The 17273-nt window shown below is 23.7% G+C and overlaps 1 protein-coding gene across 1 annotated transcript; it reads right to left on the bottom strand.

The window, feature by feature from the left end:
• Positions 1 to 1541: 1541 nt before the first annotated feature.
• Positions 1542 to 15962, bottom strand: LOC112595657 (bombyxin C-1-like). The gene is made up of 4 exons (XM_025340940.1): positions 15875 to 15962; positions 3011 to 3164; positions 2712 to 2898; positions 1542 to 1796 (listed from the first exon to the last, which is right to left on the bottom strand). The coding sequence occupies exons 3-4, from the start codon at positions 2890 to 2892 to the stop codon at positions 1609 to 1611; spliced, it is 369 nt and encodes a 122-aa protein (XP_025196725.1). The 5' UTR covers positions 2893 to 2898; positions 3011 to 3164; positions 15875 to 15962; the 3' UTR covers positions 1542 to 1608.
• Between the last annotated feature and the right edge of the window lie 1311 nt (positions 15963 to 17273).

The raw sequence follows: 17273 nt of genomic DNA, 5'->3' as shown, positions 1-17273 counted from the left end.
TAAAACAATGACGGTTTGATAGCATATATTAAATTAATTTTATTATTTACCTATGCTATTGAAGTAATTTATGAAAATTGAAAATTGAATATTAGGTAATTACCTAGATTCTTTTTAAGTCGTTCTTGAACTAATTAAAAAATATCGAAAATACATATCACAATATGGTCAATGTGTTTTATAAGCATTTGTTGTTAGAACTTTTACAAATTTTCTCAATACCGTGAAAATTGTATTGTTGAAAAAAAAAATTAATTTTTAGATTTTAAAATTTAATACAAAATTCCTCATAAAATTTTACCTCTTATAATAAACAAAAGTTAACTGGAAAATAATATTAATTTTTTATAAAGTTTAAAATTCAAATTTTTACGTCATTCTTTAAACGATTTTTTTTTATTTTGTAGTTGTAATTTAAAAACAAACGTTAATAATTTAAATTTTCACCAGATATTTATTTTATAATTTTTGAGCTAGGTACTATTTATATTTTATAAATAATTTTTATTTTCTTTAAACATCTATTAAATATTTTTTTGCTTTGTCAAAAGCTTAAAAGTTTAATATAATGTTCTTTATAAATTGTAATTAAAATTATTTAAAAAAGATACATCATAAGCACAATTTTTTTTATCAATCATTTGTAAAAGTTCAAATTTTTATAAAAAAACTCTTCAATATCACGAAAATTTGTGAACTCTAATTATCAACATAAAATATTAAATTTTTATAGCTAAGACTTGAATATATAAAATATATGAATAATATAATATAGACTGTTTCTGCTCAGAGTCATTTAAAATAATATGCAATGATATATCATTGACTTCATAGTTAATACATCCATTACAGTAACCCATTCGATACTTATTGGTATATTATATACCAAAGTTCTACCCTTTTAAAAATCCATATTTTTTTTTAAAATAGTTTTTACTGGGTGCTTTGAAAAGTATTGGAAGTATTTTACTAATCTTATACTCAAAATACTGATTAAATTTAATTTGCTATCAGAAAACACTCTCAAAGTAGAAAATTGAAACAAATTATTAATTAATTTAAATTAACCATTTTTGTAATGATTACAATAAATACCTATTAATATTTTGATATTTATATGATTTAAAACATTGAAAATTGAAATTTAACGAGTTAAAACTTAAATTTTAATGTAGATACTATGTCTATCTATTTGATATTTTAGACAAGAATATTTCAACTATTAGTTATGTAAAAATATATTCTTACCTTCTAGTATAATCAAAAATTTAAAAGCTGCTGTTAAATCCAAATTACGTAGTAACCCCGCTGAATTTGATCTAGGAGGCATATATGTGTCAATATAAGCAACCTAACCTTAAGTACTTTCTAATTATTTTTTTTGCTTTTTATTATTATTTTATTATTTAAAAAAAATATAAATAAGGATAAATATAATTTATCCTTTAATACTCATATTTACTTATACGTATATAATCATTCCCATTATAAAGCCTTATGAAGTAAACATGGATTTTAATAAATAATACATATTATTTATATAATAATAGTTACAACTTTATTCAGCGTCTAAAAACATGTAACATATGTATAATAAATCTATTATTATTAATTTGCACAATAAGTTTTTAATTCAGATAAATAGCAGGGTCTGTGACAGCATTCATCGATGATACTTCTTTTAAAAGCGCGTTGGATGCGTGCTGGCATGAATGACATTGCTTCTTTCTTAGGCTGGTATGGGAAGTCAATTGCATTGTAGTCTTCTTGGTCTTTGTAATCCCATACATCTGATTCTATCAAAAAAATATTAAAATACTTATTATTTCAATAATGTTTAAATTTTGAAAGGAGTAAATAAATACAATTTTTCTTTGTTGCAGCTCTAAGACAAAATATGATCTTAATATGTTATACCGGTCTATGACAAATGGACGCGGCGCGAGTACATTAGGACGCGAGGACAAAATTAATAATTACAATTAACATTAACATTATAGTTTTATCACGATATTAGGGTTTATCCTACATTATCGAAATCGACGTTATTGTTTAGGCATGAAGTCGTTTAGACCAGTATTAATTAATTTGTTTTATTATTATAAATATTTAAATACAATTTATGCTTATTAGCTAGGTATGTTTTATAACAATTCTACTATAATATACACTTTAATGTTTATTTTTAGTTATTATATTTTCATAGCAATTTTTTTTATTATTATAAATATTTGAATAAAATATATGCTTATAAACTATGTTTTATGACAATTCTACTATAATATACGTATATTTATAATTTATTGTCATAGGTATAAGTAAAAATAAATAATTAAATAATTATAATTTTGTCCTCGCGTCCAAATATACTAGCACCCAAACGGTAACATCTAAACGACTTAGCGTCCAAATATTCGCGTCCAAACAACCACGTCCCTGTTCGATGTTATACATAGCTGATAGTCTCTCAGTAAATATTAAGTGAACAGTATAGAATTTTAAAAATTATTATTAGAAATAATTTTTGAAATCCTACACTGAGAAAATAATTCAAAAAGAAAACATTTTGTTATTATTATTAAATAACACGTTAAATTTGAATCAACAAGAATAATTTAGGTAAATATATTTCTCAAAGTTTTATTTTGAATTTAATTATTTATTATTCTTAGCTAAGTTTAAAGTATACACATGTATGTGTGTGGACTTACCAATTTGGTTTCTTTTTTGTCCATTTGGTCCATTGTACTTGTTTTTACACAGAATTTTCATGATGTCTGCTAATCTAGAGCCACAGTATTGTTGAGGCGAACGCTGCAGTCTAACATTAGCTATTACGATTTTGATGACTAATGCCAAGAGAAGTACACTTAAGTATAGACTTATCTTCATTGTAATCTAAAATAATCAAAAACAAACAAATAAATAATTAATCAATTACAATTTTTAGATATCAAACTAAAGTACTATCTTCATAATACTATGGCTAAACATTTTACAAGCTACATACCTTACTCGAATAAAAATTTAAATAAGTTTAGATATGGTTCGCCAAAAGGTATCTAGTGAACTGGTGATTGCCAGCCGTTGTTGGTCTTATATAAAGTGATTTCGTCCCCGTTTTAATATTACGTAGGTAGGAGTTCTAATTAATGATCCAATAACTGTAAATAATTAAAATATATCAAGTAACGTTAAGCTGATGAATGAACAAGGATCAAGATGATTAACATTTATAAAGGGAAAATTAATTTAATTTTTGATTGACATACATTAAATGTTGATGGTTGATATTGCATTTTCCTATTATCCAATTACTCACAATTTCTAAAGATAAGTAAAATAACATTAATGACAAGTCAAAATGCCAAAATGTCACATGTCTTGTGTCAAAACAATTGAGTTATAGCAAAACAAGTAAACAACCAATATTAGGTACTTAAAAACATTTTTTTAACCACATACAATATTTAATATTTTTAGTTTAAAATTTCTTTTTTAGTTATAGACATATAAATATTTGTACTTCTTAGTACAGAACATTATTCAAATGCATTTATTTGTATTTAGCAAATAATTTATTTTATATTGAAGTTGTTATCTAAAATGTGAAAAATAACTAAATAAATTTGTACCGTTAATATCTCCATGAAAAAATTTAAATTTCAAACTAGAATAATAGAATAATAAATTATTCTCAAACAAGGATTGTTATTTTATTATTTAAAAAATATTAATCGTAGAAGTTAGAATGTTGAAACATAGTATAATTATTTAAATTATATTTTCTACAGAAAATAAAATTTTCAATTATTTTTAAGCTATTTATAGGTATTTTAAATATTTATGTTTTTATTTTTATTTTTTTATGTAAATAAAATATGTTCAATGAAATTTTATGCTGAATTAAAGAACTCAAAAATGTAACCTGTAATTCCTCATATTTTGTATTTAAATAGTTTAAAAATATAAATATATAAAGACATATTTTTTTTATAAATGTTTGAAGTTAAAATATTGACAAAATTCGTTAAAATAATGAAAATTTGAAAATTATTTTGTAAGTAAAAATTATTATAAATTTCAATTTACACAATTAAGGGTTAAAAATGGAATACAAGGTTTCTCATAAGTCGTCTATATAATTTATAAATATCGGAAATACAGTAAAATATTTCATTATATCATTTAAAGCTTAAATTTGATTATTGTAAATTATTTTGTATTTATTTTAATGACTAATGCTTAAAATGTAATACAAGATACCTCGTAAGTTGTTCTTACTGGAATTAAAATAAAAGATAATTAATAACCCATACACAGTTAAAATGTCTATTACATTGCATAGATTGAAGAATTATCTTTGATTTATCTTCAAACGATTTGTACCATTTAGTGTTACAAATAACTATTAACAGCGGATACTTGAAATATTCCACTAATATCTAAGAAAATTATAATTTTATGTACCTACACAATACAATTTTCAAAATGTTTTGATTAATTTTTAGTATGAAAAAGTGAGTGTGTAAGTACTTTTTTATTGTACAATAAGTGTCAAGTGTTAAATTTGTATTCAACGATATTGTAAATAATTATAAATGAAAAAGTTTTGAGCGTAGGCGGTCTGTCAGTCTATATCACTAACTTACTATATTACGTATAGCTATATTTCATGATATTATGTTTTTTGATATCACTAGAACTTGGATATGCACCCCCATAAATTCATTAAAATATTCATTTTAAAACATCAAAATGTATAATTATATGCTTTTAAATGTAAATAAATATGATTAATAATTATTAATTTGTTTCCATAAATCTATGAAAAGGAGAAATATTTTTTCTTACGGATAAATATGTAATGGGTTGTAAGAATTCAAACTCAAATACTCATACAAAAATTAATTTGATTTCTCAGTAAAAACTTTTTATAGGTTACAAAACTTTAAATTTTCAAATTATAAATAATAAGAGTATTACAACTATAAATTTTGAACTGTAAATAACTTTGCTAATTTTCGCGATTTTGACGAAATTTGTTAAAATTTTACTACAAACGGTAAACATTTTTTTAAGGATTATTGAAATAATCGCTAAATTACTCATATTGAAATCAAACTAAATTAAATCAGAATTTTAATATAGACAACATTTGAAATTAGTGTTAATTATTTATTATAAACATCAATGGCTACATAAAAGATTACTCAGTATTTTATTTTATTATTATTTTTTATCTTATATTCATGGTAAATTCCATTTCATAAGATTTTAATAACTATTGTAATATTTTTGCAAGCTTATAAAATGAATATTATTTTATCACAACTAAGGCTAATAAAATAATTGTATTAATTCTTAAGTCTTAAATATAAATTATAGCGAAGAAATACAAAAAATCTAATTTGGCGAAAATCTTATTGGCCAAAACAAAAGCTTTAAGAAAAAAGGAATGATTCCTCTGTTGATATTATAATAACTAAGAATTACAAACAAATTTTAGTCATTTGTGTTTCTACGTGGTTAATAGAAACCAATTTCAGATAATAATTGAGGTCAGTCGATGAGAATGTTCAAAATATTATAAACTAACATAATATCTACTAATTTACGCGTAGTACTTAGTGAGTCAAATTCAAAATGTTTTAAACAATATTAACGCTATCTCTAGTGATATTTATATTCAGTGGCGTATTTGAAGAGGTGTTCTCTAACGGCTGTATGACATACTCGTAAGCTCCAATCTAATATTATGTACCTGTTATACCCAACGTATGACATAAACGTCAAAGGTATTGTTTGATGTTTCAATTTTATAAAAAAAATTGTCAATAATATACATACAAATAAATATAATTTTAATTAATTAGTTATTATTTAATCCAATTTTTTTTACATATTATATACGATTTATTTCACCATCCTGGTAATTTCTTCTATCGTACAATTATTTCTCTTGGCACAGTTCAATGACACATTAACTACTGACCATTTCTCGTAAAAATCTATATTTTTGATCTTCAAATAAAGTACATGCAATACCTTTAGTAATAGTTTTTATAAAATTAATTTTAAGGAATGCTTACGAAATAGGTACCAACAATTAGTTATACAACATAAAATTGCTCACACACTGATTGTGATAATATATCGTAATCATATAATAAATTTGTCGATTAAAATTAAACGTTTGAAGTTTTTGAACTATATACTTAGTTCTAAATTTAAATATTTATTAAGCTACCTAGGAAATTGGCGCATTTGTACGATACGATTTTGGCGCTTTCGTAAGATACGACTTTTTTTGTTCTTATCTCATTTTGGCGCATATGTCTTCCACTGCCTTTAACTTGGATACCCCCCCCCCCCACCAATTAAAAAAATATTTTTATGCATTAGTATTTTACTCAAAATATTTATATTTAAACTACTAAAGTAAAATTACTTTTATTAGATCTGACGATACATTTCGAGATTACAGTTTATCTGGAATATCTAAAAATTATTCAAATTTCACCGGGTTATTTAGGAATATTTAGATACTCCCTAAAAAAATATGCCTCTGCGTGTATATTTTAGATACATAAACAATTTTTTCAAGAACATATATTTAACTTAAATATAAAGTATTATACATATCTTATACCTATACTAAAAGTTATATTATTAAAACGATAATAAATTAATTGAAACATCATAGAATACTATGATATTGCGTTAAATTTCAAACAAAATAGTTAAAGTGAAGTTTTTGTTGATAGACATTGATTGTTTGCATAAATATTGTTAATATACGGCAATATTGTAAGCATGTAGGCTTGTTGCCAACAAATATTTTTAAAATTTTTATTACCTTTTAAAGCTTATATTTTTGTGAATCAAGACGAGTTTGTTAAGCTGAATAAAATAATTAAATTTAAAAATATTTAAAAAAAATATACACTAAGACTAAGTTATAAAATATTGAATTGGTTTTCGGAAATTGTATTCACTCCATAATGATAATTATTAATTGTTACTGTAATGTTTGCGTGTTATTTTTAATATTTTACTTCTGTCTTTATACATCATTGGTTGGAGGTCCTTAGCTCAATTTCTTAGTGATTAATATTTATTTATTTTTTAATGTGTATGAATAAATCTCCTAAAAAACGGTTTTTTAGTCGAGTTAATTTAGATAAAAAGCAATTGTGCAAACCTTTCACTAAATTATTAGTACGTAATTAGCCTACTATTACTAAATCACAACAATCTATACATTTATAGGAATATATTAGATCTCTTCTTTTTTATCTATAACTTTATTCCCTACTTGTTTTATTACTTATTCAATTATGTTATTGGTAGGTATTAGGAGTTATTCTTTAGTAGTCGATTAAATTACTTGACTAAAAGTATTAAATGTAAAAATATAAAGTATTTAAAATTTCTCAGCAGTTTTTTTATTTATATATCTTTTATAGATTTTTTGTGTCTTGTACAATATTTTTGCAGGTATCTGTCAATGTATAAGAAACAACATTGATAATAATGATGATTTTATTCATTATATGGAAATATGGAATAGAATATTAATAATAAATTTCCGGATCACTGAGTAGTAAATAATGTGCATATATTTATGATAATATATTCATTAAGATGTCCTATATCCAACCAATAATTAAAATAACTTCTCAGGGAAAACAGATGAGTAATTTTAATTTAAATCAAATGATATACGGTGTAATATTAATATAAAATGTAAAATATGGAAATGCTAAAAAGACAATTAGGCTCTGTCAGTTTATTAATTTAAACAAAATATGATTTAAATAATTTGAAAATATTTAAAAGTATCTAAAAATACTTTTTTACTGAACATTATATATGTGTATGTGTGTGTGTATGTGTGTGTGTGTCTGTGTTTTATATACAGTTGAACTTGGTTATCTCGAACTTCTTTAATTCGAAATTGTCGATACTTCGAACTTTTTCTTCGGTCTCTAGAATTTCCTATTTAAACAATATGAAAAAAATCTTGTTTAACTCAAATGTTTTCGTGAATAACACGAAGTTTTAAGTTTTATTAATATTATTAAATTGTGATATTTCCCTCATGTACCTATGTATATATTTTAATATTGAAAATTGCGATCAACAGCAAAACTTAAACAACAAAAATAAATACCTTTTTTAAATCATTTTTTTACCTCATTTTTTTTTATACATACATACCTTTTTAAAACTATATATAATATATATAATTCATATATAAATACATAGTAAATATTTTTATTACATTACTTTATTTTTAATAAATACACAGGAATCAATATATTTTGTACTGTTTTAAAAATTTTTAATTTGGATAATTTGAATTCTTGGATAACTTCAACTTTTTTCTAGTTCCTTCAATTTCGAGTTAACCGAGTTCGACTGTACTTTTTAAAATAAATAACCTGTATTTTACGTATTCAAATTATTTTAAAATATACCTATTTAAAACTATTTGTTTTTTTTTTTTTAAATAGTCAATATTTAAAAAAAAATTTAATTTTTTAATAACTTTTTATATTTTTATATAATCAAGAGCAACGTACAACATATGAATAAAATACATAGCAAATTTAGAATATTTTTTTACATTTTATCACCAACCCTATACATGGATCCACACATCTACACACAGTGTAATAGATGAAAAGCAGTCGTTAATTGACACATTAGGAAAATTAAATTTAACTGCGTTTATTCAGCTTTTTTCAAAATTCATCATAAAAACGTAAAATTTCTATTTTTATTTAATGATTTTAAAACCTTTAATATGTATCTGCTTATAACTTATTTTTTATCAAGCTAAATTATGTAAACGAAGGAAATAAAATGTAAATAATAAAAATAGTTTCTATGGTATATAGATAAATACTAATAATCCAATCATAGGTAGGTCTTAAACTTATGAATAATGTTTCATTTTTTAAATCGAGTAAATATATGAACATATAAAAGTTATTACGATCAATAAGCCATTAACTACAATTATATTTATGTTTTCTCGTGTGTGATTCATTATTTTAATTAATTACTATTTTGTTTTCCTGAACTTCTTATCAAAAATTCCTACAGGAATTTTAAAAATGTAATATAAAGTATTTTTTTGAGTACTTAATTCCACTTTGCAAACACATTGCATGTACTTTTCTTTTTAAAGTATTAATACTAAGTGATCAAATTATATGTAATCAATTAAAATACCTAAAATAAAAATTAATTTAAACTTTTAATACTATCTTAATAAATAATAATATTTTTATTTATCAATCTACAATGGCTAGTGAGATAGTTTGGATTACAATAAAGTGCAACACAAGATGCATCAGATTATTTATTATGTCGAGTTTCATTTAATATAACGGTTTCATATCGGTTACAATATCAACATGACAGTTGTACAATATTTAGTATATCAAGATTATGTATCTACTATCTACCAATCACAGTGTCTTAATATTTTTATATTTTAATAATTATGTTTACTTAATATTTGTGTGTTGAAATTTTTCTATAAATAAATAAAAACATAATTTTATGGAAATTCTAATAGTTATAATTTATCATTTGTATTTAATCGCATATTTTACTTAGTTGATGTATAAATGCAAATGAGTTTCTTGCGTATTAAAGTGCTAGGCCTATGAGTACCTATTTATTTTTACCTATATGAGTACCTATTCATAAATTTTATTTTTATTAATTCTTACCTGGCTTGCTAATAGTTTCCTATAGCACGGACGTGCATAATAATAAATGTACAACTTTTTTTATCATGTTTTAATTTAAATATAATTATTATGTTCGAAACTTTTCACAACTTTTTTATTCTTAACATGAATGCAACCACGGCAAAAATTGTTTTCATATAAAACTCATCTATAATACATTTTTGATTTTTGAATTTTTTCTCGATAAAACCTATCATTTCACTTTTGTGTTCAAAAATGTCTACATCCTAACAATTTTTATGCATTTACGAAGTGAAATTTTATAATTAAATATTATATATCTACCTATTAAATGCAATATAAAATATACACAATTATTTATGATTTATTAAATAGAATTTGGATTGTTATTGGTTTTCGAAGATGAAACTTTATTATGTTTTTTTTTTTTTTTACCGATCAATTAATTTCAATGTGCCAAGGGTTATTAGTAGGGATGAAAAGTTATAGGATTTGCATATTTTTTTCTGTATCTTCTATTTAAACTAGGTAAGCTAAAAATCTGTTTTATAACCTAATGAATCGAAATTTGGTATTTAAATTTTGCATATTTTTGCATATATTGGTAGTTTTCTTAAAAGTTGCATATTCATGTTTTTTTTTGTGCATAAAAATGCATATTTAGTAAAATTATGTGGAATTTAATACAACTGACATGAAAAATTTATTATTTTATAGAATTGTATGTGTTCGTAGTCTGCAATAATCAATAAAATAAAAATGCAGATAGCAAATTTGAAAATTGTAGAATTGTAACATTTAATAGTAGATAGGTATATAAAAGTAAATCTAGGATTAGTATCTTATCTAATCGTTTATTACTCAATTAGTCTGATCAATCATTTTCATATTGATTTTTATACTATATATTTATTTTTATATTAATTATTTTATCACTCAGTTAAAAATTATTTATATTTTAATAGAAACAAATTTAATGGAATATTATTTATATTAATTTATTTTAAACATGTTTTTATTTATGGAAAAAATTGCATATTGTAATATATTTTTTGCATATTTTTAAATTTTTTACGCATGTATCATAATTTTTCCTTGCATATTTGCATGCATATTTTGTCTATTTTAGCTCCTATAACTTCTCATCTCTAGTTATTAGCGTAGTATCGAGTTAACATTTTTACAATCTACTTGATATATTTTACTATTTATTACTGTATAATATAATTGTATAATTTTGATTATTTTTAAAAATATTAATATTATTTTAGTAACTTCTATTTAAGGTCTTAGAATTTCATATAGATTTGGTAAATTATTTTATTTTCATACGTTTTTGTATCAGCAATATTTTAATTTTAGTTAAGTCCCACAAGAGATCGAGTGATGCATGTTCGGAATCATGTTTAGTCAATAAGAAAACACAAATTAACTCTATATGGCTAATTATTAATCTATTTGATAATAACTAGTCTTTTTTATTTGTATCATTCTATTTAGTATTGCCTACTTGTCTATTATCCTTTCAATTTCTCTTAGATTAAAATTCTGTTTTTTTCCATATTTTGTTCTATTTTAATGAACAGATATTTTTAATTTGTGTTTTGGTGTCTGTGTATACCTGTAATTTTTGCTAATTTATTTGTACAATTATTTCTTTGGATGCTTTATCTGCTTTATATATAAGAGCGATTTTTTTTTTTTTATATAGCACATTCATTATTTTTCTATTTTGACTAATATTACCTTAAATAGATTAAATAAATATTGGAGACTTGTTAATGCACTTATTAAATCGCCAAGAATCAGCCAATTTTGTTCGTCACGGTTTGAGATATATTGAACTATCTCTAAGGCTTCGAAGGTGTAAATAGTTCATTATGAATCATTCATTTATTTTTGTATTAACACTAAGGTTTTTGAGGTGATGGTAATTCCAACTCCAATATCGGATTTTAATAAATCAGTGTATATTTATTTTCTGCATAGTTTTTTTTTCTTTTAAATCATTATTGATTAAGATTTGTTATATTAAAAAATGGTTTTGAGTCATTGTTTTACGATTTTGATATATTTTCGTTTATTGTGATTTATAAGAAGTGTTGCAATGTTTATTTTTAGCTTCTGAAAATGATATATTGATGCGGTTTACAAACAGAGTGACTTGGACCGGTTTTTTATATTAGAAGCTATATCATTTATTGTTATTATTCATATTATGGTAGATAATAGATATGTTTGAGCCTTATAATATGCTGGTTTATCGTTTAAAAATCTTTAAAATTGTTTTTCACTATTTTTAAATGGAATATTCTTTTACTTTAAAAGGTTAAATATTTAAATATAAATAAATTTTAACATATATTAACTACTTAATAATCTTTTAGTTTTTTGTATTATTTTCAATCTCCGTATAAATGTTATTTGCTTTCTATAAGTTCAATTTTATAATTCTTAAACCTGTTTTTCGTTTATTGCGTTGTGGATTTGAGAGTTGATTTTTAGTGAGTTATTCATAGTAAAATAGCATTTGCGGAAGTCATTTTGTTCATTTGTTATGTAATTGATTTTTTTCGATAAATCAGATTAATCGATAGTTTATAATTTTTTCTTGTATTTTTTAGTAGTGTTATTGGGTGATACCCTTTAAGGCTTTATTTATTTTTCTGTTTTATGTAAGTTTTTAGATTACTTAAACTTAATTTAACATTCTTTAAACATAATTTTGGACTTCTATAGTTTATTTTAAAGAATTATTAAAAGAAATCAGGATGAAATGGAAACAGATATAGAGAGCGATGGAAGGAAGTAGTTTTGGTGGCTAAGAACCTAAATGGCTCATAAAACCCAAAAAAATATATATTTTATTTAATATTTTGTCCGATCGGGGCTTTTGTTTTTACATTTTATCAGGGCGTTGATTTATTTTTTTAAGATTATTTTTGTATTTATAGGTGTGATTGGTCTTCTAGTAATAGGTCTATAGTTTATTTAGTTATCATAGTTTTATTAGGAAGTTTTATTTATGTTATTTTTTTTTTTTAAATCCGATCTTTTCAATTGTTTCCCGTTTTGATCCTCAGTGATTTTTTGTTTTCTTTAAGTATTTGAATATTTAAATTTAAATTTATGCATTGTAATACCACATAATTTAATATTTTTGACACTGTTGATACATTGTCATTATTGTTATTATTATTATTATTATTATTATTATTATATGATGTGCGTGTCAGTCGACCATGTGTATTATTTTTTGTACTTCTATGGAAGTTTACGTTAATGCGACATAATCGGTCAATAATGTGACATGTGTTAAGTTGTTAAACAAAAAGGATGAATTCATGAATAAAGAATGAACGACTTATTTTTAATTTTTCTCCTAACAATATTAAATACAATAATAACATACAAGGACAGTGCATGTTTTCGTCGCATATGGTGTGTTTGGTGATTACAATGGTCATCATGTTCCGCTACGATTCATTAACTCACGATATCTATAGTGCACATCTGTCGCCTCAGCTCTCTCTGACTAATTGTGTCATCAATGGTTTTTAATTTTTTTTTTCTACGTTTTAGACTAGAAATAATAGGCTAAATTGCTAAAATCACAGCATGTACCTTTTACATGTGGCTATGTACTACAAAGGAGGGAGGTTAATTTTAGTAAAAAAGGAAAACCTAACAATACTGTTAAAGTCTTTTCATCGGTACTTACCTGACTATTAGGTATGTTACCCTCATAGCGGGTATAAAGTGTCCCAAACTCTAGCGAAAAAAACACTGATACATAACATTTTAGTGTTTATTTTATTCTAGATCAATGACTGGTCTACATTTATTATAAAAAGAGATGTGATTAATGTGAATGTTTTCCATGATTAAAAATTAAACAACTTAAAATTTTTTATTTGCTTTTAGCTATATTTTAGTTGTTTATAATCTGTTCCGAATTTGATTTTTTTGTATAGATTTAATGTTTTATTTTATTGCTAATTTCATCGTTTTACTATGAACCCTGGTATTTAAATTAATTTTTATTTAAAATTTCGATACATATTAGTAAGAGATTACTGCTGTACACATATAAATAGCAAGAATTTCCATATTAGTGTTTTGTACTAGTATGAAGTATGATAAAGCAAGATCAATTGTTAACTATTCTCTGTTTGATGGATTTAAACCAGTATTTATTTTTTTTTGCTATTTACAATTTAGTTATATTAAATTGTCATTTTTTAATATTTTTTCTATAGGTTATTAAAAATACCTATTATTATGAAAAGTGTTGGTAATTAATTTATTATTTTATTCAGGTCGTTGAGATAAAAATGTTTTTAATTAGGTAGGTAAATGTTACAATAAGTTATTTATTCTTTATCTTAAATTGTGATTATTGCTATCGCTTTGATATCGGAGTTAATAATGATTTCTTTTATAGAAATGTATAATTGGACGTAAACAGCAACTCAACTGCTTGCTCGACTAGTATTATTTTTTCTATTTAATTAGTATATCTTGTGTAATTGTTTAGTTTAATTTAAAATTATCTTAAAGATTTTTATTTTCATTAATTATCTCAAGTATTTGTTAGATGTTATTTTTTTTTAACATTTTTTTTGTAAAAAGGATTTAGATTTCATTGAATAATTTCAACGTTAGATTAGAATTTATTTTGTATTAAACCTAGTATATAATGTTCTATTATTGTATATCTTCTATTTGGAACAAGGCATTTGATAACTTTTTTAGCATAGTTTTAATGGAAATGAAAAATATATTTAGTAAATTTGACATAGTTCCTAATATTTACTAAAATTTTTAGTTCTATGTTACATTGAATCAATAGTTTTTTATGTCTGTTTTCCTTTTTGTGTTTTTGACTAACGCTTTGTATGTCTGGTTTATTATCGGTAAAAGATTGTTTTAGGTAAAGACTGGTTTTGTGGCTTAGTACGTTATCTGTATTTTCGTTGTAATTCATTTTAGATCGATTTTTTAATTGCTCGGTTGCCGTGTGATTATTGTGTTGTTTGTTTGTTATCATCAAAATTACTTGTTAGTCATCAATTAATTTGAGTTGAATGAAGACAAAGAAAAGAATTATTTTTTTATTTCTATATGTATATTGTTTCTTTTTATCGATTTAGCTTTTTAGATTTACTTTGTGTGAATGTTGTATTTTGGTTTTTTCTAATTAGAGAAGAGAATTTTTCACTTATTGTTTTTCATTTACTTAGGGTAATATGACTTTTAAAAGGGGGTTCCAATTTTTCTATGCTTTATTTTTCAATGTATTACTTGTTTTTTATACCTATAACATGTTAAAGAATCATTTGTAAAGGAAATCCTGTGGTTGATATTCTCATGTTTATAATCAGTAAACTTGAAATTTTGTTGAAATCTTTGGCGACGAAAACTTATTTAGTGATATATGGTAAATCTTATTTTCTGAATACTTGCTCTGACATAAATGATTTTGTTGGTCGGAAAAACGCAGATACTTGCAAGTTCGTTTGGAATTATATCATAAATTGTGGATATAGGTATGTTTGATATATCTATAATTTTGACGGGATTAAAAATGTTCTTGTTTGTTTGGAGTGTTATTTATTTGTGTTTAATTGGGTTGAATTAGTACTTTCTCATCAATCAAGCAAAAAAGATGCGAAAATGATGTTAAAATATTCAAAAAATAAAAACTAATATTATTTTCAGATTTTGTTATTTATTTTACAGTAGAAATATAATTTTATTGCTTGGTGTTGTCAATAATTTCGATAATAAGAATTTGATCTTAATTTGAATTAGTCATTTTAGATTTTATTTTAACTACGTAACATATTAGTTTCATTTTATTTAATTTTTTAGGTTAGCTGTTAGTGAGTTTTTTTATTGTGGTTTGGCGTTGGGTGGTTATTGTTTAGGTTTATATTAGGTAGTTATTTGATTTTCGAAGTTTCATGGAAATCTTATATGCCGTGTCCGTGGCCCTGTTTTGTAACATTTGTAATATTCAATTTATAAGGTTTGTTTTTGTTAGTGCTATGGGTATCCCTTTTCTAAGAGGTGGTTTTACTAGGAAAATCATGATTTTAGGCTTATTTAAAATTGTCTACATAATTATAAGTTGTACGTACCTTAAAATTGTGTTGATTATTGATGTTTGTATAAGTGTTATCAGAAGAGAGACTTTTAAATGTACTGTACGACCGTCACGAATAAGCTGATCGAGTTAACTGCGTTATCATTATTTAATATAACGTGTACCTACCTTTTTATATAATATTTTTATAATACGTTTAATAATTTTAGATATGTATATCTATAAACTAGATATATTATAACTGGCTATAATTGATATATTGTGTTTATTTTATACACGTGTCGAAAATATTTTTTAAATAAGCGGTTTAAAATAGATGTTTTATATTTGATTGATAATTTTAATTGGCTCGATACATTTGTTACTTATTATTTATTAATGAAGTAGATAACAATTATAATTGTTATGAATGAAGGCGTTGATTTGTTAATTGAAATTTTGAATCGGAATAAGCTACCATATGATTTTTTAATATTGAAGAGCCGTTTACACCTAGATGAAACTATGAGATTTATTATATAATATATAATATTTTGGTTGTATTAGCATTACATGAAATAAAACATAGGTTTAAGCATTAATTTCAAAAGAATAAGAATAACATATAGACAGTGTGGTAATTATGATCACTTAAATTATTTTTTAAATCTGGTTAAACTCTGTACCTAATTAACGTAACCATAAACAGTACTTAGATTTCGTATTTTTGTAATTTAGAATTATTTTTGAAACACCCTAACTGATAAAAACAAATTTCTGATTTGTATTGATTGTTTTATTGTTTGTAAATTTAATTGTAGTTTATTGCATTTTATTACAGAGCGAGCTTTCTAACTTGTTTATTTTTTCCAACCGTAATGACTAGTGACTAGTATTTTATCAAAATGGAATCTAATGCATTGAAATACTGGATAGAATAAACTACGCATTTGAATTCAGAGGAATAAATATCACAGTGAGTTTACTAAGAGTTTTGTCAAAATTGAGATTATTCAACTCACCATATTTTCACAGTTTCATCAATAGAATTGATAACTATACTATTGAATTCTTGTATTTCTTCATCAGGCTCATTACGATTATTAAAATTATCCCAATATATTGTCTTTGTAATTTGTAATTCACCTAAATCACAAGCTCATATACTATCGTAAAGCGTTACTGTGTTTATATTATAAGAATTGCATGCGTTTGAAGGAAGTAAACTTACTCATGTGGCTTGGCGTGGCGCGTTAGCTCCTACCAGTCGTGGAATACGACTGGGAGTAAGTAACGGCGACTGCTTTTAGCTCCCGGATGGGTGACCATCCGGGATCATAGTTATAAAAAAACCTTGCACACATATACGTGTTTCTATCAACTTTAACAATCGTAAAAAACAACATACCGACCAACCTTACCCCTACAACAGCTAATGGCCCTAATCGCCGGGC

Source organism: Melanaphis sacchari, unplaced genomic scaffold (genome assembly GCF_002803265.2).
Source record: "Melanaphis sacchari strain LSU unplaced genomic scaffold, SCAv2.0 Contig28_pilon_pilon, whole genome shotgun sequence".
Lineage (NCBI taxonomy): Eukaryota > Metazoa > Arthropoda > Insecta > Hemiptera > Aphididae > Melanaphis > Melanaphis sacchari.
Note: the sequence above shows the minus strand (reverse complement) of the source record. Positions and strands in the feature narration are given on the sequence as shown.